Here is a 20,913-nt window from a genome sequence, read left to right on the forward strand (position 1 = left end):
ATAAATCCCTTCACGGATACATGAATGCCCTCATGATGATTATGAAATTGAAAGACTTTAGAAACAAATAAAAATGGGTAGAAAATTGGTCAGTGGGGGAAAGAAAGATAAAGAAACATTTAGTAAAAGTAGTTTATCTGAATGAGTCTTATCAAACATACAGTTTTAAATATATTATGTATCTATTTTTTTGTATGTGTGCTTTCTTTTTAAGGAAAAACATTAACTTTTGTGCTACATCCAGAATAGCGTCATCTACATGGGTATTTCCTCCTCCCACAATTTCAAAAGACCCTTGATAACTAATTGAGAAAATGCAGAAGTTCTTGCAAACAGATGAAATTACCAATGCCGACGCTTTTAGGAAAGGAAAGAGGAAAAGGACAGAGACAATGGACTCAGAGAATGCAGATAGTGACGTGGATAAAGGACAGGTTGGTTTTTTGTTACCTTGATATAATTTTATTATCTAGCTTAACCATAATCCCATAATGCCTTTAATGATTTATTAATTCTTTCTCCTCCTCTATTAATTTATTCTTTTCATTAAATTGTATTCAACCCAAGGACTATAATTTCTTTCATGTTCTCCTTTGAATGTTGGATGAGTTGAGTTAGAAACATATTCAGCAATTTACCTGCTCCTATTTAGGTATAAGAGCCCTGGTGACAAAGTGGTTAAGAGCTCGACTGCTAACCAAAAGGTCAGCAGTTCAAATTCACCATCTGCTCCTTCGAATCCCCATGGGGCAGTTCTACTCTGTCCTGTAGGGTCACTATGAGTCAGAATTGACTCAACGGCAGTGGGGTTTTTTTTTTGGATTTAGGTATGAGAGTCTCTGGGTGGCACAAACAATTAAACACTTGACTACTAACTGAAGGGTTGCTAGTTCAAACCCACCCAAAGGCACCTCAGAAAACATCCCTGGCTGTCTACTTCCAAAAAATCAGCCATTGAAAACCCTGTGGAGCACAGTTCTATTCTAACACTCATGGGGTCACCATGAGTCGCAATCAACTCCAAGGCAATTGTATGTATGTGTATATATACACTAATGACTATACTAGTCATTATGTACATACATATAATCAGATATTTATGTATATGTGAATATATGTATGTATATGTATATAGTGACTAATGATGTTGAGCATCTATTCATGTGCTTGTTGGCCATTCGTATATCTTTGGTTAAGTATCTTTTCAAGCCCTTTGCCAATTTTTTAATTGAGTTGTTTGTCTTTTTATTAATATTTTATTTTATTTTTGGTGAAAATATACACAACAAAACCCACTCCCATTCAATAGTGTCTAGACATAATGATCAGTAACTGGTTACGTTCTTCATAGTGTGTCAACATTCTTGTTATTCCTCTTCTAGTTTCATTCCCATTGACTTAAATTCCCTGTTCCCCAACCTTCTTGTCTGTGCTTTAGAATAACTGTTGTCCATTTGGTCTTACATAGATAATTTTTTTAAAAGAACGCAGTACTCAAGGGTGACAATTTTTACTTTTTGAGCTAAACTGTTACTTAGTTTAAAGGTGACTTCAGGGGATAACTTTGAGTCAAGGTTTGAAAAGTAACTCAGGGACTCCTTCAGCCTCAGTAGGTCCAGTAAGTCTGTGTTCTTTAAGAATTTGAAGTTCTGTTCCACATTTTTCTCCCTTTTTATCAGGATCCATCCATTGTGTCCCGATCAGAACCTTCAATAGTCATAGCTGGGCATCATCTTGTACTTCTGGTCTCAAGGTCTAGAAGGCAGCAATTTATGGAGATAGTCCTGTAGTCCGGTTCCTTCTCTGATTTTTGAGTTTCCTTCTTTCTCTTTTGTTCCGGACAAAGATACCAATAGTTGTATCTCAGATGGCTTCTTGTAAGTTTTTAAGACCCCAAACACTACTCACCATACTGGGAGGTAGAACATAAACTTTAAGAGCTATATTATGCCAATTGACTGAATTGTCCCATGAGACTATGACACTAAGCCTTCTAACCAAAAGAACTCATCCCATGAGGTGATTGTTATAGCTAATTAACAGCAACATCTGTAGCCCTCCCTTTTTTTGATTGTTGTTATGTTGCAAAATTATATATAACATTGCATTTGCCAATTCATCCTTTTTTTGTGTACAGCTTGTTGACATCAATTACATTAGTCAAGCAGTGCAAACTTCACCCACGTCCGGTACCACCTTTCGCATCACCATAAACAAAAAGTGACTACTACCTGGTGAATGCTTCCCTCCACCCCCCCGCCCCCACCCCTGGTAACTACCAGTGAGCATTGATCTCTTATATTTACCTATCCTTGCCATTTCATAAAAGTGAGAGCATACAATATATGTCTTTTTGTGACTTACTTCGCTCAACATAAGGTTCTCTAGGTTCATCCATGTTTAAGATGTCTCAGGAAATTCATTTTTCTTTATGGCTGAGTGGTATTCCATTTTTTGTGTGTACCACATTTTGCTCATTCGTTCATCCGTTGATGGGCACTTAGGTTATTTCCATCGTTTTGCTATTGTGAATCGTGCTGCAATGAACATAGGTGTGCATATGTCTGTTCGTGTCACTTCTATTAGATCCCTAGGGTATATGCCTAGGAGTGGAATTGCTGGGTTATATGGTAGTTAATATTTTTTAAATTAAGTCTTCTTATCTCTAAACATGGGGTCTTTCTCCATTAATTTAGATTTTCTGTGATGTCTTTCAGTGAAGTTTTATGACTTCTACATAAAGATCTTGCACATCTTTTGTTATACGCTCATGGCAGCTGTTCTCAAAATAGTGATTAAATGTAAATACAAAACATTTAGTTTCCAAGAACTGGAAATTGTTAAAGGAATCTATAAAATTAACTTTCTGGAGATCTTTTTATAAATGTTTTATTAAAGTATAATATGTATACATATCAGAAGCATACACGTTGATGAGTTATCACAAACTGAACACAGCCAGATCAAGAAATAGAACACCACCAGCACCCCAGAAGCTCCCATCGTTCTTCCTCCCAGGTTCCACCCCAACATTCTTCCCTATAGGTCACCACTGTCCTGACCTAATAAATGGTGTCCTTTAGAACACTGTGTTACTAATTGTTTGTTGCTGGTATATAGAAGCAACTACCTTTTGTATGTCGGTTTATGTCCTGCCCTCTTGCTAAGCTTCCCTATTTTATTAAATACTTTGTGTGTATTTACAGATGAAAGAAGTAAGGTTCAGACAGTGAAGCATCCTGCTCAACATCAGGCTGTTTATCAGAGAAAGAGCCCTGATTCGAACGGTGATCTTGTTGATTCTACTCTGTTATGCTATTTTTCTACTTTATATTTTTCACTGAAGTTAGGCAGAAAGTGAGGCACATATGCATGAAACTTTGATGTTCTTCCCTTCTCCTGCACTCCTCTGGATGGTGGGAGACAAAATTTGTCTAGATTATCAGTTAGGGCCTGGTCCCTCTCCTGGTGCAGGAAGTGCCTGGCAGAACAGGCATTTGTCAATGGGATTAAGTCGCTTTAGCATACAGAACATGGGATAAACTACTAATAGTCCTCTGAACGTTCTTTCGTTGTGCCTGCCTTGTTTTTTAGAGAGATCCATTTTCGGGAAATGCCTTTCTGCCGGGCGAGAGCTCCAGTGAAGATGAAGAGCCTTTAGCAGAATTATCGAAGCAGGAACTGTGCACCAAAATAAAAAGCCTGAAACAAAAGCTAACAAACACCCGGAAAGAAAACAGCCGACTTCGACAGTCTTTGGTCATGCTTCAAGGTGAACTTTGAGAAGTCTTGACATTTTAGTTGTAAGGGAAGATATATGATGAGTGAAAAGTATTGCAAATCAGCTGTCAAGAGTGAAAAAGAAAATCAGTTACCTTAGGTAACTCAAAAATCACATTTTAAGAAAACCACGATTACATAATTTAAATACGGAAACACTCTTTTGAAGCATCTGGTTTACTGCTTAGAAAATTTTAGATTATTCCTACAAAATACTAACTGTTGTACTCATTTGATAATGTTCAACAGATATTTATTGAGCATTTAATATAGATCAGTCACTGTTCTAGAACTTAGAGAAAAAAGATTAGTAAGACAAAGCAAACAAGAAGCTGATGATGTGTTTACCGCATTCACCCCTGCTAGAGAAATCTCTAGAAATGAGGCTTATTGTGATCCATTATGGAATCAGTGAGACTGCTGAATCCATGTATTAAATTTTAGTTTGTGTGTTGTGGGGAGTGGTTCGGGGAAATAATCTCATTCCTTTGAGGACATATAGAGGAGAAAGATCAGCCTAAGGAAATTAGAAACCACCTGGCTTAATGCCTTTCTGTCAGCCCCTATATTGTGTTTAAGCATTTATTTTTCAAAATTATGTTTCTCATTTGTAGTTAAGCACCATGCACTATTTTGAACAGCTGAGTATTTGGCAATTATGCCTTATGTTGGGCCGCATTCTGTTGTAAAACAGTAAATACTTAAAACATTTTGAAAAAAGATTTCTCTGGCAGCTGTGCGTAGTATGGGTACAAGTGTGAGAGCAATACCAGGAGGGTGTTGCAATCATTCAGACTAAAATGATGGCAGCCAAGGGAGGTGGCTGCGGAAATAGAGACGACAGTTTCACAATACTTTAGAGGCAGAACTGACAGGAGACAGGTAGAACATGGTGATGGGTGAGGTTGACAGAGTAATGGTTCACATGCCTTCTTAAGAATATTTATTAAATTGAATATGTGATAGTTTAAGTAGAAACAGCCATGTGTGAATGGGAATAAGATGTTTATTCCACTAGCAAGCTATTACCTCTTTACTTTTTCCCTTTAATTATTGCATTTTTGTAACTGATGATTTTTCCTAGTGAGGTTTTTGAGATTTTCAAAAATCAGATAATTCCTGTTTTTATATTATCTGTTCCAACTTAGAGTAAGATGAAAAGCTGGTTTATAAAGTAGGCATAAATTTCTGGTTAAAAACATAGATTTCAGAGTCATAGAGCTTGGTTTGAATCCCAACTCTGTTTTCTAGCAGTACAACTTTGGCCTTGTCATTTTACAGTACCCTCACCCCCAGCTTCTGTTGCCTTCAGTTATAACAAAATGGGCATAATAAAGCATTTCTTTGTTGCTATCAAGTTAAACAAGATAATTAGAAGAAATACTTTACCCAGTGCCTGGCACATGGAACTCAGTAATGGTAGTTATTGCTGTTATTGTCACTGTTTTTACTCATTGAAAGCGGAACTTGATGCATAAACACTCAAAAAGAAAATTATAGACCAATTCCTATGGATAAAAAAATTCTCAATGAAAGAGTAGCAAATCAGGTTCAGTAGCATATGAAAAGAGTCATTATGACCAAATAAGGTTTCTTCTCCTTCTCACACTTTCAGATTGCTGTTGTATCCTTTCTCCTCTCTGTGCCATCCCCAACACCTCCTCCATCCCCAACACCTCACTCTTGTTTGATGACTTTGCTCCATACTTCACTGAGAAATGAGAAGATAAGAAGAAACTCTTATCTTCTTGCACCTGTGCTTGTATGCTCCACATTCTCTCCTGCTATTCATGGATGACCTAGCCCTGTTCGTAGCCAAAGACAATCTCTCCACCTGTGTACCAGATCCCGTCCCCTTTTGTCTAATCAAGGACATTGCTCCAACCGTTCTTCCTCCTATTTCCTGCATGATAAGTTTTCTCTCTCTAAAATGCAAATCGAAACTACAATGAGATACCATCGCACCCCAGCCAGGCTAGCATTAATCCAAAAACCACAAAATAATAAATACTGGAGAGGTTGTGGGGAGACTGGAACACTTATACATCACTGGGGGGAATGTAAAATGGTACAACCACTTTGGAAACCAATTTGGTGCTTACTTAAAAAGCTAGAAATAGAAGTACCGTATGATCCAGCAATCCCACTCCTTGGAATATATCCTCGAGAAATAAGAACCATCAGACAAATAGATATATGCACAATCATGTTCATTGCAGCACTGTTCACAATAGCAAAAAGATGGAAACAACCTAGGTGCCTATCAACAGACAAGTAGATAAACAAATTATGGTATATTCACACAGTGAGATATTACACAACGATAAAGAACAACAATGAATCTGCAAAACATCTCATAACAACAGGATACAAGGAAAAGATTATTCCAAAGGACTAATTGTCCACAGCTACCAAGGCCTCCACCAGACTGAATCCAGTACAGCTAGATGGTGCCCAGCTACCACCACTGACTGCTCTGATCAGGATCACAACAGAGGGTCTGGACAGAGCTGGAGAAGGATGTAGAGCATAATTCTAACTCACAAAAAAAAGACCAAATTTACTGGCCTAAAGGAGACTGGAGAAACCTCGAGAGTATGGCCCCCAGGCACCCTTTTAGCTCAGTGGTGAAGTTACCTTCGAGGTTCACTGTTCAGCCTGGGAGTGGACAGCCCTGTAAAACCAAATGAGACTAACGAGGTACAGGAGTCCAGTGACAAGGGCCAGAAGGCAGAAGGGGACAAGGAAGCTGGTAATAGGGAACCCAAGGTTGAGTAAGGATATTGTTGATGTGTTGTGAGATTGTTAACCATTGTCATAGGGCAACATTTGTAGTAACTGTTACATGAGAAACTATTTTGTTCTGTAAGCCTTCATCTTAAGTGAGAATAACAGCACGATTGGAAGAGTGTAGTCAATGTCACTGAACTGTGCATGTAGAAATTTTTGAAATGGTGTATCTTTGGCTATGTGTATTTTCACCAAAAAAAAAGGTTGAGAAGTTAGAGGGTTGATATGTTGTGGGGTTGTTGACCAATGTCATAGAACAACATGTGTACTACTGTTTCATGAGAAACTATTTGTTCTGTAAGCCTTCACCTGAAGTACAATAAAAAAAAAAAAATCTCATAACATGGATGAATCTGGAAGGCGTTATGCTGACTAAAATTAGCCAGTCGCAAAAGGACAAATATTGTATGAGGCCACTATTATGAGAACTCAAGAAATGTTTTAAACACAGAAGAAAACATTCTTTGATGGTTACCAGGGTGGGGAGGGAGGGAGAGGGGTATTCTCTAACTAGATAGTAGATAAGAATTATCTTAGGTGAAGGGAAGGACTACACAGAGTAAGGGGAAGTCAGCACAACTGGACTAAATCAAAAGCTAAAACGTTTGCTGAATACAGCCAAACACTTCGAAGGACAGAGTAGCAGGGGCAGGGGTCTGTGGACCATGGTTTTGGGGGACATCTAGGTCAATTGGCATAACAAAGTTTATTAAGAAAATGTTCTGCATCCCACTTTGGTGAGTGATGTCTAGGATCTTAAAAGCTGGCAAGCGGCCATCTAAGATATATCAACTGGTCCCAACCCACCTGGAGCAAAGGAGAATGAAGAACACCAAAGATACAAGGAAAATATTAGCCCAAGAGACAGAAAGGGCCACATAAACCAGAGACTCCATCAGCTTGAGACCAGAACTAGACGGTGCCTGGCTACTACCAACGACCACCCTGACAAGGAACACAACAAAGAGTCCCTGAAGGGGCAGGGGAAAAGTGGAGTGCAAAACTCAAATTCACATACAAAGACCAAACTTAATGGTCTGACTGAGACTGGAGGGATTCTGGAAGACAAGGCCCCCAGACTCTCTGTTAGCCCAGATCTGAAACCATTCCCAAAGCCAACTCTTCAGACAAAGATGAGACTGGGCTATGGGATATAAAATAATACCCTTGAAGAGAGTGCTTCTTAGCTCAAGTAGATACATGAGACTAAATGGGCAGCCCCTGTCCGGAGGCAAGATGAGAAGGCAAAAAGGGACAGGAGCTGGTTGAATGGACATGGGGAGTCAGGGATGGAAAGGAGGAGTGTGCTGTCACGTTATAGGGAGAGCAGCTAGGGTCACATAGCAATGTATGTATAAATTTTTGTATGAGAAACTGACTTGAACTGTAAACTTTCACTTAAAGCACAGTAAAAAAAAAAAAATCAGTTTTCCTTCTCTATTAAATCATTCCCATTAGTATCAAATATACTACTACTTCTTCCATTTTAAAAGAAAAGTCCTCATTCAACCTATTTGTTCCTCCGCCTTCCACCCTATTTCTCTTCTTCCCTTTATAGGAAAGCTCCTTAAAAGAACTAACTGTACACACTCTTCAATTTTTCCCCTTTTATTTTCTCTAGATCCGACTCTAATCAGGTCCTCATCATTCCATTACAACTTCTTTTCTCGAGATCATCAGTAAACCTCCACATTGCTAAACCCAATGGTCATTCTTCAGTTGTCATCTTAAGTACCCCATCAGCAGCATTTGACACATTTGATAATCTTTCTTTCCTTGAAAAAGTTTCTTCACTTGGTTTCCGGGACACCAAACTCATCATTTCTCCTCCTGCATTGCTGGTCTTTTCATCTCAGTTTATTTGCCTGATTTCTCTCATCGTCCCACCCACAAAATATCTGATGATGCCCCATGCTGAGTCCTTGAATGTCTTTCTTTTCTATCTACATTCTCCCCTCAGGTGATCTTATCCAGTCATATGTTGTTAAGATCTATCGATAAGCTCTGATTCTCAGATTCGTATTTCCTGACAGGACCTTTCCCTTACACGCCAAACTCACTGTCTACCTGTGTACTTGACATGAGTAATAGGCATCTCAGACTAACCTACCTCAAACCACATTTCTGACCTCCCTCAATCTGTTTCTCTCTTTCTTCCTCATCTTGGTTAATGGTAACTTCATTATTCCAGTTTCTCAGACCATAAACCATGATGTTATCTTGGGTTTCTGTATTTCTTTAACACTCCATATTCAGTTTATCATCAAATCCTACTGACTTTACCTTAAAAATATTTCTTGAATTTAATCCCTTTTTACCATTCCCACTACTGCCACTCTGGTCAAGTCACCATCATCTCTTGCTTAGATTATTTTGGTGGCCTCCCAACAGGTTTCTCTACTTCTGCTTTTGCTCTTCTACAGTCTTTCCAACACATAAGTCACATAAGTCAATTCCTGTCACTCTTTTGTTCAAAACCCTCCAGTGGATTCCTACCTCACTCAGAGCAAAAACTGAAATCCTTATTATGATTTTTGAGTCCTTACATGATCTAGCCACTTCCCCTCCAGTTATTTCTCTGACCTTATTTTATACTACTCTCCCCCTCCTTCTCTGTGATCCAGCCACACTGACTACTTGCTTTTCCTTGGAGACATCAGGCATTATGTCTATTCCATTCTCTCTATTTGGAATATTCTTCCCCCAGATATCTACATGGCACCCTCACTTCCTTCAGGTCTTCACTCCAAATTCATCTTTTCCCTCACCCCCTCTCTCCATCTAAAATTTCAACCTCTCCTCCAACTCCCAACATTCTATATCCTCCTTCCCTGATTTGTTCTCTCTTTGGCTCTTATAACTATATATAATCTATTACATATTTAATATTGTCTACCCCCTCCTCCATACACACAGACTAGAATATAACTCTAGAAACCAAGTAGTAAAATTCGTTACTGGCTGGACTTCAGGCACCAGGGAAAGTAGGTAACTGCCTGCCTCTACTTGAGTGTTCATTCATTCATTTATTCACTCAGTAAATATTTTAGAGTTTCTGCTATATGTCAAGCTCTGTTCTAAGTGCCTAGGAAGATCAGTGAACAAACAGACAAAGATCCCTGCCCTCATAGAGCTTACATTCAGGTGAAGGAAGGTGTTGTTTTTAGGTGCTGTCAAGTCGATTTAAATTCATAGCGACCCCACATGACAGTAGAACCGCTCCATGATGTTTTCTAGGCTGTAGTCTTTACAGGAGCAGATCACCAAGTCTTTCTCCCTCAGAGCTGCTTGGTGGGTTAGAACCACCAACCTTTCAGTTAGCAACTGAGCACTTAACCATTGTGCCAAAATAATAAATAAATTATATGTTAGAAGATGGTGCCGTGGAAAACACAGAGAGGCAAAGAGGGATTGGGATTTGAGGCAGAGGGAGTAGTTTGCAATTTTAAAGAGTGTCATCAGCATAGAACTCATTGTAAAGCCACAGCTGGGAACTAAGGAGATACCAGTTGGTTGACATTTTATGTATAATCCAAATAACAAAAGGGCCTGAGAGTACAATGCATGCTGGTTATTTATCTTTTGCTCAATATTCCTAACAACACATTGAGCTAAGAGTCATGGCTGTTTCTCTATTTATAAAGCCTACTAAGAAAAATGGCAGAATATACCTACCATTCTAGACGTTCAGAATGGCAAATGTGTGTGTGTGTGTGTGCTATGTGTGTGTGGTAAGCATTTGAAACATGTCTTCTGGGCCACAACTGACAAGCACAATAAAAGGTAAAAGGAAATAGATGATATGTTTTATAGTTGGCTATTAAATTGTCACTTGGCTGCTAACTGAAAGGTTGGTGGGTCAACCCACCCAGCCACTCCACGAGAGAAAGACCTGGTGATCTGCTCCCATAGAGATTATAGCCTAGGAAACCCTATGGGGAAGTTCTACTCTGTCACATGGGGTCATTATGAGTTGAAATGGACTCAACAGCACCTAACAACAACAACATAGACAATGAATATACAAAAGGAGCCCTGGCAGCAAAAACAAAAGAATCAGCTGAAAACCCAACTTTGTAACTGATATTTCAGTAAAGAGTCAAAAATCAATGTTTTTTCCAGCTTTATTTAAATATAGCGGAAAGCTTCATTTACATATGTGTGACTTTTCCTCCTCTCTTGAAACCCCACTAAAAACAAATTTAAAAGGCATAAAAGCACAAAGACAAACAAAATTCTAGAGAAGAACACAACAAATAAAAATATGCCATTTTGCATGGGATTGTGGCCCCCCCAAAAGTTATGTTAAATCCTAACCCCTGCGCTAGTGAATGTGATCTCGTTTGGGGAAATAGCATTTTCCTTTGCAGATATTATCAGTTAAATTAATGAAGTCATACAATGGCATCACTAGGGGGCTGCAGGGCGTATGGACCGTGCTGGGTGACACTGTCAGAGGGGGTGACACCAAAATGATTGTCTATAAAAATTTTTGTGCAGTGTTTCAGCAGAAATTTATTATTTTTTACAAAAATATGCCTGTAATTGGTTACAACAAACACATTTTTCGTTAAGCCCAGCTTACATGTATCAATATACCTACAAGACTAAAACTCTCCACTAATTTACTTTCTGAACCTTCTAATGTGCTCCAGTCAGAGCTGTCATTATTACCCAATTACAAGGATGCTTCAAATCATGTGGTCTCATCTGCACATGCTGCAAGCACGCGCTGTTGTTCTCGTTGCCCACCAGTGTTTTAATAGTCAGTGATTTTGTCAAATATTTTGGTGTTTTAGCTACAATATTGTGGTAATTAGTATTTGTGAACCTGTATCAGTAACTTTTTTGAGAATGAACTGTTAATTAAAGGAAAAGAAAGAGTGATATATGGGAATTGTGATTTATGAGTAACATTGGTACAAAAAACATTACTAAGGATTCTGTATGGTCTGGTACAGGCAGAGGTCCCTGGGGTGGGGGATGACACCATGAGTTATCACACTGGGTAACACCAACCCTAGTGAGACCACTAAAGTCATACCAGAGTAGGATGGGTCTTAATCCCAATCCCTTCTGAGTGGCCTCTTATAAAAGAGAAGGACAGACAGGGAAACAGACACACACAGGGAAGACAGATACCATGTGACAATGGAGGCAGATGCATTGCTGAACAGCAAAAGAACACCAATTATTGTCAGCAGCCATCAGAAACTAGGAGTCAGGCATGGAACAGTTCCTCTCTCAAAGCCCTCAGAAGGAGTTAACACAGCTGACACCATGATTTGGACTTCTAGCCTCTAAAACTGTGAGAAAATTAATTTCTGTTCTTTAAAGCCACGCACTTTGTGGTGTTTTGTTGTGGCAGCGCTAGGAAACTAAGGCAGATGACAGTAAATTCTTAGAAGCTGAGAAACAGATGGGTGAGTGGTGACTGAGTTAATCTGGAGAAAGCTGAAAGCTCAGTGTCTGTGATGGGGGTAGGGAAGGGATAGAGGAAGAGAAGTTAAAAAGAGATAAGCCACATCACACCACAGAACTACAAAAAAATTCAGGAACTGTGTGTGAAAGAAGTTTATAGCACTTACTGCTGGCAGTGACTTTCGGATACAGAAAACAACATGAATGTATCTCAAAACATTATGCAGAGAAAAAAAAAGTCATTCCTCCCCCCCTAAAAAAGTACATACTGTTTGACTCCATTTATATGAAATTGTAGAACTGGTAAAATGTACCTATGGCTAAAGAAGTCAGGAGGCAAGGCCAGGGATTGACTTAGAAGGGACATGAGGGAACTTTGTGGGACAATGGAAGTGTTCTGTATCTTTATGGGGTGTGCGTTAAACAGGTGTATTCATTTGTCATACTCATCCCCTTTATCTACTTAATTTCGGCTCAGACTTCACCAAAGATCTTACCTTTCACTGTGTGTAAATTAGACCTCAAAAAATAATATTTTCCAAGAACATTTAATAAAACAGGCAAAATATTCACCTTCCAGTCTTAATTAGAAAAAAGAACCATGATACAATGCTGTTTATATAGTTTGGTCCTAATTATGTATAAGAAAATATGCAAATATAGATAGAGATGCACAGATGAAAATGACGAGAAGGATGCATGCGAACTTCCATAATTAGAAAAAAAAAAAGTACACATTTTCAAAGGCTTCATGCACAATTCTTTTTTTCTCTTTGCATTCTAGCTTGGCCTTCTTGCAGTTCCTCAAATGAAGAACTTGTATTTCCTATGCCCATGCCTCCCTCATTCCCTTCAGCTACTTAATTCCTGATCAGACTTCAGCTTTCAGATCAATCTTGACCTCCTCAAGGAAGCCATCCTTGCTTTTCCCACCCCATGCTAGATCAAACACCTTGTGCCTCCCCTTCGTGGCACTTAATTATAATTTTTCATTTATTTTCATAATTACTTAAATAATGCCTCCCTCTTCCACTAGACTCTCAGCTCTAAAAGGGCATGGACCACACCTGCTTTTGTTCGTGGTTTTATCCCTAGCACCTAGCATAGTGGTTGGCAAATGTTGAGAGGCTGCATAAGATAGCAGTTTATAGCATGACTTGGGAGCCAGACAGTGTAAATTTGAATCTTGGCTCTTCTTTTTACTAACTGGATGGCCCTGGGCAAGTTACTTAACCTCTCACTGCCTAATTTTCTCATCTGTAGATTGAGGGTAATGACAATCTCATAGAGGTACAATGAAGATTAAATGAGTGAACATTAGTAAAGCTCTCAGAATAGTGTCTGACACAGAGTAAAAGCTAAATAAGCATTTAATTTTACTAAGTGCTCAATAAATAATTGTTGATTGAATAAATGCCTGGCACATGAGAGATGCTTAGCAAATATTTATTGAAAGAATAGAAAATAAGATTTTCTTCTTTATTAGGTTTTCCTATTTCCCTGTCAATATAATATTAGGTATACTGATTTAAACACATCATTAAGATGCCTAATTTTCAGCTCTTAATTCAAATATTATTTTAAGATTATAGCTTAATAATATGCTTAAGAGAAGTATAAAAAAAGTTTCAGTGTTTTCACCTCTCCAGCAGGAACTGCCCTCAACCGTAGAACAGAGGAGTTGAGTTAGATAGGGTCCAAAGTATCATCCCACTCCAACAAAATGTTATTTGTCCTTAGGAAACAAACTAGCTATCACAACAAAGAAGACCATTTTACAAGGAGGCATGAAACCTTTGAATGTGTAAGTTTCCATTAAAGAAAAAAGAAAGAAACCAAGAGACCATTCAGTTGATTACCAGTATCATCTTTAATACGTGAAAACATATATTTGAATTGTGGCAATGAATTTTTGTTAATTTAATGGAATTTGATTTCCTGGGAAACCATATACAAAGATCATAGAAAATTCAGTTTAATCTGTGAGAAATATCTTGTTTTATTTTAGCACTTAAATTGGCCTAAAGCCTAATGTGAGCTTCTGGAAAGTGATTGTTAATACAATCAGTGATGTCTCCAAACAAGAGATTAAACACTTTCAGTGATACTTTCAGTAATAACGAAAAGGAATCAACCTTTTAAAATGTTCTGTTTAGATACAAAGGAATGCATATACACTTAAATACAATAACCAACTGCTTTAAAATTAATTTACTATTATTATTTAATTATTTAATAATAAAAAGCAAGTACATTGCAACCACCCTTCTTACCACGTTTATTTTCAAAGCTCGCAAACGTTAACAATTTGGGGGTATTCTTCTACGTATTTCTATGCATATACACCCAATAAAAAGTATGTGTATATACACCTATAGTTATCAGTATTTTGTAAAATGTTACTTTTTCTTGCCATTTTAGTGCTACCACAGGCAGTCACCCAGTTTGAAGAACTGGTAGGTATGGCCGAGGCCCTGCTGAAGGGTGGAGGAATCATGTCTACATCTACAGCTACCCTCTGGAGAGCAACAAACAACTCTTCGCCAGATTCATTTGCCTCGACGTGCAGTAACTCTAATTCCAGTTCACCAATTTCCTTGAATGCCGAGGAAGAACCTCATACTGATGGGAAACAGGTTAGTTAGAATACCTGCCCTATTGTTCTTTGGTATACAGTTAAACGTAAAAATTAAAATAAGGGTAGAAAATGTTTTATCGGATATCTTTAGGTAACAACCATAACATTCCTATTGCATAAAAAAAAATTTTAATAATAAAAACTAATCTTTGTGAAACAAATACCCAGTTTAGAAAGTTAAAGTCAAATTGCAGACATTGATAAAGTTATTAAACTATAAACTTCTGTAGTAAATGATGTATCAACTCTTAAACCAGTGACAGAATAACTATGCATTAAGGGTTATAACATTATGTCATTGAAAGAAGGTAAATTTCAGCCTCTTCATGCTGGCTGAACACAATTCTTTTTCTAATTTCCCAATTTCTCTTAATCAAGAAGCAGAAGCTAAAAAGACAAGAGCTTTGTCAGAACCAGGTATCAGCCTTGGAAAATATGCCTTCAAAAGCTTAATTAAATGCTAACTAATAGTGTAACAGAGCGTTGGTGGTGGTTAAGAGCTCAGGCTACAAACCAAAAGGTCAGCAGTTCAAATCCACCAGCCACCCCTTGGAAACCCTATGGGGCAGTTCTACTCTGTCCTGTAGGGTCACTATGAGTCAGAAGTGACTCAACAGCACACAACAACAATAATAGTCTAACATCCTGAATATTTGAATCTTAGTATATCAGTTTCCTATGGCTGCTGTAACAGATTACCACAAGTTTAATGACTTGAAACATCACAAATTTATTGTGTTACAGTCTGTAGGTCAGACATCTGGTAGGAGTCTCACCAGACTAAATTCAAGGTGTCAGTAGCTGCATTCCTTTCTAGAGGCTCTAGGGGGGAATCTGTTTCCTGCTCATTCCAGTTTGTGCAGAATTCAGTTCTAGGGGGTTGTAGGACTGAAGTCCCCGTTTTCTTGCTGGGTATCAACTGAAAGCCATTCCTACTTCTAGAGACTACTGCACTCCTTGGCTTCCTCCTTCTTCAAAGCCAACAATGGCGGGTCAAGTCCCTCTAACTCTTCCAATCTCTCCTCCTTCTCTCATCACACTTTTCTGACCTATTCTTCTGCCTCCCTCTTCCACTTTTAAGGACTCATGTGATTAGATTGGGCCCAGGATTATCTCCCCATATCAAAGTCCTTAACCTTAATCATACCTGCAAAGTCATTATTGCCATGTAAGGTAACATACACACAGGGTCTGAGGATTAGGATGTAGAGATTGGAGGGCCATTATTCTACCTGCCACACTTAGTATTAAGTGTTGAGGATGGGACTAATCCTTAAAGCTCCCAATCCGGATTACAAAACCAAACCTGTTGCCGTCAGGTTGATTCTACTCATGATGACCCCATGTGTTACAGAGTAGAACTGCTCTATAGGATTTTCTTGGCTGTAATCTTTATAGAAGCAGATCATCAGGCCTTTCTTCCACCGCTCCGCTGGGTGAGTTCAAGCTGCCAACCTTTAAATTAGTAGTTTAGCACAAACCGCTTGCGCCACCCGGGGACCTTAGATTATATGTCAAGAATTTGTATATACTTTGGAAGAAATGCCTCATAAATCTTGGGAATTATCTCAAAGATATCATTTAACTCTAAACCCTGAAATGTAAAATGTATATTAAAAGTATAATACATCACCTTAAAGAATGTTGATATTGTTTTCTTGTATGTCTTAACTCAATTAGTAATATATCTCTCCAAATATTTCTTTTTTCCAATTTCAATTGTCATTTTAATTTTTTAGTTCAAGATTGAAAAATGGCAGATTGCCCATTGTAATAAGAGCAAGCCTCAGAAGTTTATTAACGATTTAATGCAAGTACTTTATACAAATGAATATATGGCTACACACAGCCTGACTGGGGCAAAATCTTCTACTTCAAGGGACAAAGCCGTGAAACCAGCCATGAATCAGAATGAAGTTCAAGAAATCATAGGTAATAATAAGATTATGTTATATTGTCACATGAATTTGAAATTGCATTATCATTCAAGGTCAAGTTATTCTTTCAAAAATGGTTCTTCATTTTTTTCAAACTTTTCTATAAATAAGAAAAACTTCAGCATAGTCTAAATAATACTCTTATTAAATATTGGGAATTTCTTAGAAAAACTTTATATTAAACATGATTATTAAAATAAAACTAAGTTTTATGCTCCTGAAAAAATTGAATGACAAAAAATTCATATCTTTAGAAAGTAAAATTTCAAAACCTTTTAAAATAAAATTTCAGTAACAGATTATATCTTGTTCCCTCTTTCTTGTCTTGGTTACATCCATCATCTTTTCTTCTAGAAAGATAGAAGTTAATTAGACTATTGTATTTATGGTTTTGAAATTAATAAATCTCCTTCATGTGATTATCTAGCTTATCAAATTAATTTTTTTGCAAACATCCAATAAATTTAGGGGCTCTCTGAATCTCAGTTCTGTAAATTTCAATGATATGTCATTTCTTAGTTCAAAAAGGATCAGTCAGAATCTAGTTATTTCAGCTAATGTTGGGAATTGATTAATAACAAATTCCTAACATTTTGGGGCAAGGAGACTTAGAGTTCATAGCAAGCAGTTGGGTTAAAAATTGAGCAGTACCATAGAAAGACAGATATGTAGGCTCTCAATGTATAATATAGTAGGGTTAAAGTTGAGTAGTACCATAGAAAACAAATATCTGTGCTCTCAATGTATAATACAGACTTTCTGATTTCTCTTGCTTTGCTTTGAAAAACCTGCCTATATATTCATCAGTTTAAATATCTCATTGGTGTTTGGGCTCGTTTTGCAAAATGGAGACAAAATTACAATGAGGAATGCTTGCTGTTTTCTCCCAGTTTATACCTTAAAATGCAAAGGCTGCATAACGTATTTTTATTGTTGTGTTTTTTTTCCACAGGAGTCACAAAACAGTTATTTCCCAATACAGATGATGTTTCAATTAGGAGAATGATAGGGCAAAAGCTAAATAACTGTACCAAGAAGCCAAATTTAAGCAGAAATCTTAACTTTCAGGATTTTAAGTAGGCCTTTTTGGTAAGTCTTTTAAATATTGTAATACTTTTATGTGTAGACTAGCATTTTCCAAACCCTCTACTAGAGAGCACTAGTGGCCTGTGAAATTCTAGTAGGTATTCCTGGGGGTGAAAGTGGGACAGGGTAGTTAGGGGATTTAAATTTGGGAAATGCTAAGTTAAGTCAAACAAGTTTTCTTTTCCCAGAACCTCTCAAGTATTTTGGTACTCTTTAATATGCCCATGTGCACTAGAAATCTCTAAGAAGGGGATCTAGTATTCCAAACATGTTTTACTGAAGAACATTTTTTTCTTCACAGAATACCTGTTAATTTGGAGGTAGGATAGAAAGTAGCCAAAGGAGAGAAAGAAGACAATTTATGAAGTGTTTCTCTAGAACAGGGGAGATTCAGGCCCTTGGGAAGCCTGAGGCACATCAGTGAGATGGACCTTAGAAATCTAAACAGTGGTTTGATGTGTGCACACACTATTGGCTAGAAGTATTAAAGGGATCTCTTTCACCATTCTCCTTGCTGCTTCTCATTGTCTTTAAATCTTTAAATCAGTTCTTTTAGTTTGCATTTAATAAGAAATTTTACCAGGGTGCTTACATTGTATTAAGGAAAGAAAATTATTTACTCTTAGTGAGAGAGTTCGTACAGACCATATTTGATAGCCAGGCCTCGCCCCAGACAAAACTGAAGTGGAATTGTGTGTTTGCACTAGCAACCCAATGTCCTTGCCTCTTCGTTTGTGCTCACTCTTCTTCTCTCTCCATTATTTTGATGGAAAAATATGTGAAAAAAAATGTATGGTTGTGTTATTAATATTTTAATTGATTAATAGAGGTATATGGATAACATGAGAGCAAGGCCCACTACAGGTATCTTCTTTCCTCCCCACCCCACAACCCTTTTTTTTTTTTTCTTCTATCTTTGGCTTCCACTTTGCCTGTTCTCTGACTAACCTGAGCCCCTTTGGGAGAATTTTACTTGTATTCATTTCAGGTCATATTTTAAATGGGACGTGGAATTGTGTGTAATACAGTAGTCCCAACCTGTTGCTGACCACCACCCCGCCCTATTCTCCTCAAGGGTCCTGTATCTATTTGCTATACAAGGCCAGCTCTGATGAGGATCAGCAACAGTCCTTTTTCCTTAAGAAGGCAAAAAACAGTACTTACAACAACTGCAGTGGGATTCTTCCCACATACTGGTAGACTGACTCGAAGATTTGTAGAAGATAAGGATATTTGTAAGCTTTTTCTCTCCAAGTGATATAAATTTCAGGACATCTGTGAATCTCACAATTTTCCAATTATGAAATAATTGCTGAAATGTGCTCTTAGAACTTCTCATTTTAACACAAGATACCCTGGTATATAATGACCCAAGTTTCCTTTCTAGATGTTATATAACCAGATTTCCAAATCATAGGGATTTCTTTTGGAGCACATTATTGTATTTCAGAGCTCTGGAAAGAATTTTAATATCCTAACTTCTGCCTTTTTAATATCTCAGATTGCCAAGGGTTAGGCACAAAACTCATCTCTGACCCTATCAGCCCGACAGGGTATTAAAGAAATTAAAGTTAAAAAGGTTTTATTTCAGTTTCACTTGTATCTGCCAGTGGTAGTGTTATTAAATCACCTGGCTATGGCATTAATTAAAAGGGAAACAAAGGACAAATCTTTTTGCAGCAAGCACAATATAGTGTTTCTGGGCCTGAACCTTGCTGTGTAATGCCAAGTTGCTTGTACTACAAGTGCATATGTTTTGAATCGTAAGTGGATATTAACACTAGAATTGAAATTTTTTAAAAATTGGCTGATACCTTTCATTTGAAGTTTAGTTCAATTCAAATTATTTCAAAAGCACTGTGAAAATACGCTGGGAAAGATATAGTCAAGTACAACCTAATCTAGACACGCTTGATGAATTAGTTAGATATAACACCATCTAGTGGAATGCTGCTGTATTTCTCTTTTTCTAAGTCATTTAACTCGCAGGAGCCTGCTTATTAAGCAAACCATATCCTTCCCAATCCCACTCCCAAAAGTATTCTTTGAAAAAATTACTTTCTTAGCATCATTTGTTGTTGTTGTTGTTGTTAGGTGCGGTCAAATCACTTCTGACTCATAGCGACCGTATGTACAACAGAACAAGACACAACCTGGTCCTGCGCTGTACTCACGGTCACTGTTAGGCTTGAGCCCATTTTTGCAGCCGCTGTGCCAGTCCATCTCATTGAGGGTCTTCCTCTTTTTCACTGACCCTCTACTTTACCAAGCATGATGTCCTTCTTCAGGGACTGGTCCCTCCTGATAACACATCCAAAGTATGGGAGACGAAGTCTTGCCATCCTTGCTTCTAAGGAGCATTCTGGTTGTGCTTCTTCCAAGACAGATTTGTTCATTCTTTTGGCAGTCTATGGTATATTCAGTGTTCTTCACTAACACCATAATTCAAAGGCATCAATTCTTCTTTGATGTTCCTTATTCATTGCCCAGCTTTGGCATGCATGTGAAACGACTGAAAATACCATGGCTTGGGTCAGGGACACCTTAGTCCTCAAAGTGACATCTTTGCTTTTTAACACTTTAAAGAGGTCTTTTGCAACAAATTTGCCCAATGCAATGAGTCTTTTGATTTCTTGACTGCTGCTTCCATGGGTGTTGATTGTGGATCTAAGTAAAATGAAATCCTTGACAGCTTCAATCTTTTCTCTGTTTATCATGATGTTGCTTATTGGTCCATTTGTGAGGATTTTTGTTTTCTTTATGTTAAGATATAATCCATCCTGAAGGCTGTGGTCTTTGATCTTCATCAGTAAGTGCTTCAAGTTGTCTTCACTTTCAGCAAGCAAGGTTGTGTCACCTGCATAACGCAGGTTGTTAATGAGTCTTCCTCCAGTCCTGATGCCCCACTTTTCTTCATATAGTCCTGTTTCTTGGATTATTTGCTCAGCATACAGATTGAATAAGTATGGTCAAAGGATACAACCCTGACACACACCTTTCTTGACTTTAAATCAGGCAGTATCCCCTTGTTCTCTTCAAACAACTGCCTCTTGATCTATGTATAGGTTCCTCGTGAGCACAATTAAGTGTTCGGGAATTCTCATTCTTCACAATGTTATCCATAATTTGTTATGATCCACACAGTCGAATGCCTTTGCATAGTCAGTAAAACACAGGTAAACATCTTTCTGGTATTCTCTGCTTTCAGCCAGGATCCATCTGACATCAGCAGTGATATCCCCCATTCCCCGTCCTTTTCTG

At 37.9% G+C, this 20,913-nt stretch overlaps 1 protein-coding gene across 1 annotated transcript in view; it reads left to right on the forward strand.

The window, feature by feature from the left end:
* Positions 1-314: 314 nt before the first annotated feature.
* Positions 315-20,913, forward strand: part of BEND6 (BEN domain containing 6) — a 25,203-nt gene continuing 4,604 nt past the window's right edge. The window contains exons 1-5 of the mRNA XM_004386828.1: positions 315-434; positions 3,595-3,772; positions 14,413-14,627; positions 16,369-16,561; positions 17,519-17,655. Of these exons, the coding sequence (XP_004386885.1) occupies positions 315-434; positions 3,595-3,772; positions 14,413-14,627; positions 16,369-16,561; positions 17,519-17,646 (834 nt within the window). The 3' untranslated portion in view covers positions 17,647-17,655. The remainder of the gene's footprint in view (positions 435-3,594; positions 3,773-14,412; positions 14,628-16,368; positions 16,562-17,518; positions 17,656-20,913) is intronic.

The sequence above is a fragment of the Trichechus manatus genome, unplaced genomic scaffold (assembly GCF_000243295.1).
Source record: "Trichechus manatus latirostris isolate Lorelei unplaced genomic scaffold, TriManLat1.0 scaffold00172, whole genome shotgun sequence".
Lineage (NCBI taxonomy): Eukaryota > Metazoa > Chordata > Mammalia > Sirenia > Trichechidae > Trichechus > Trichechus manatus.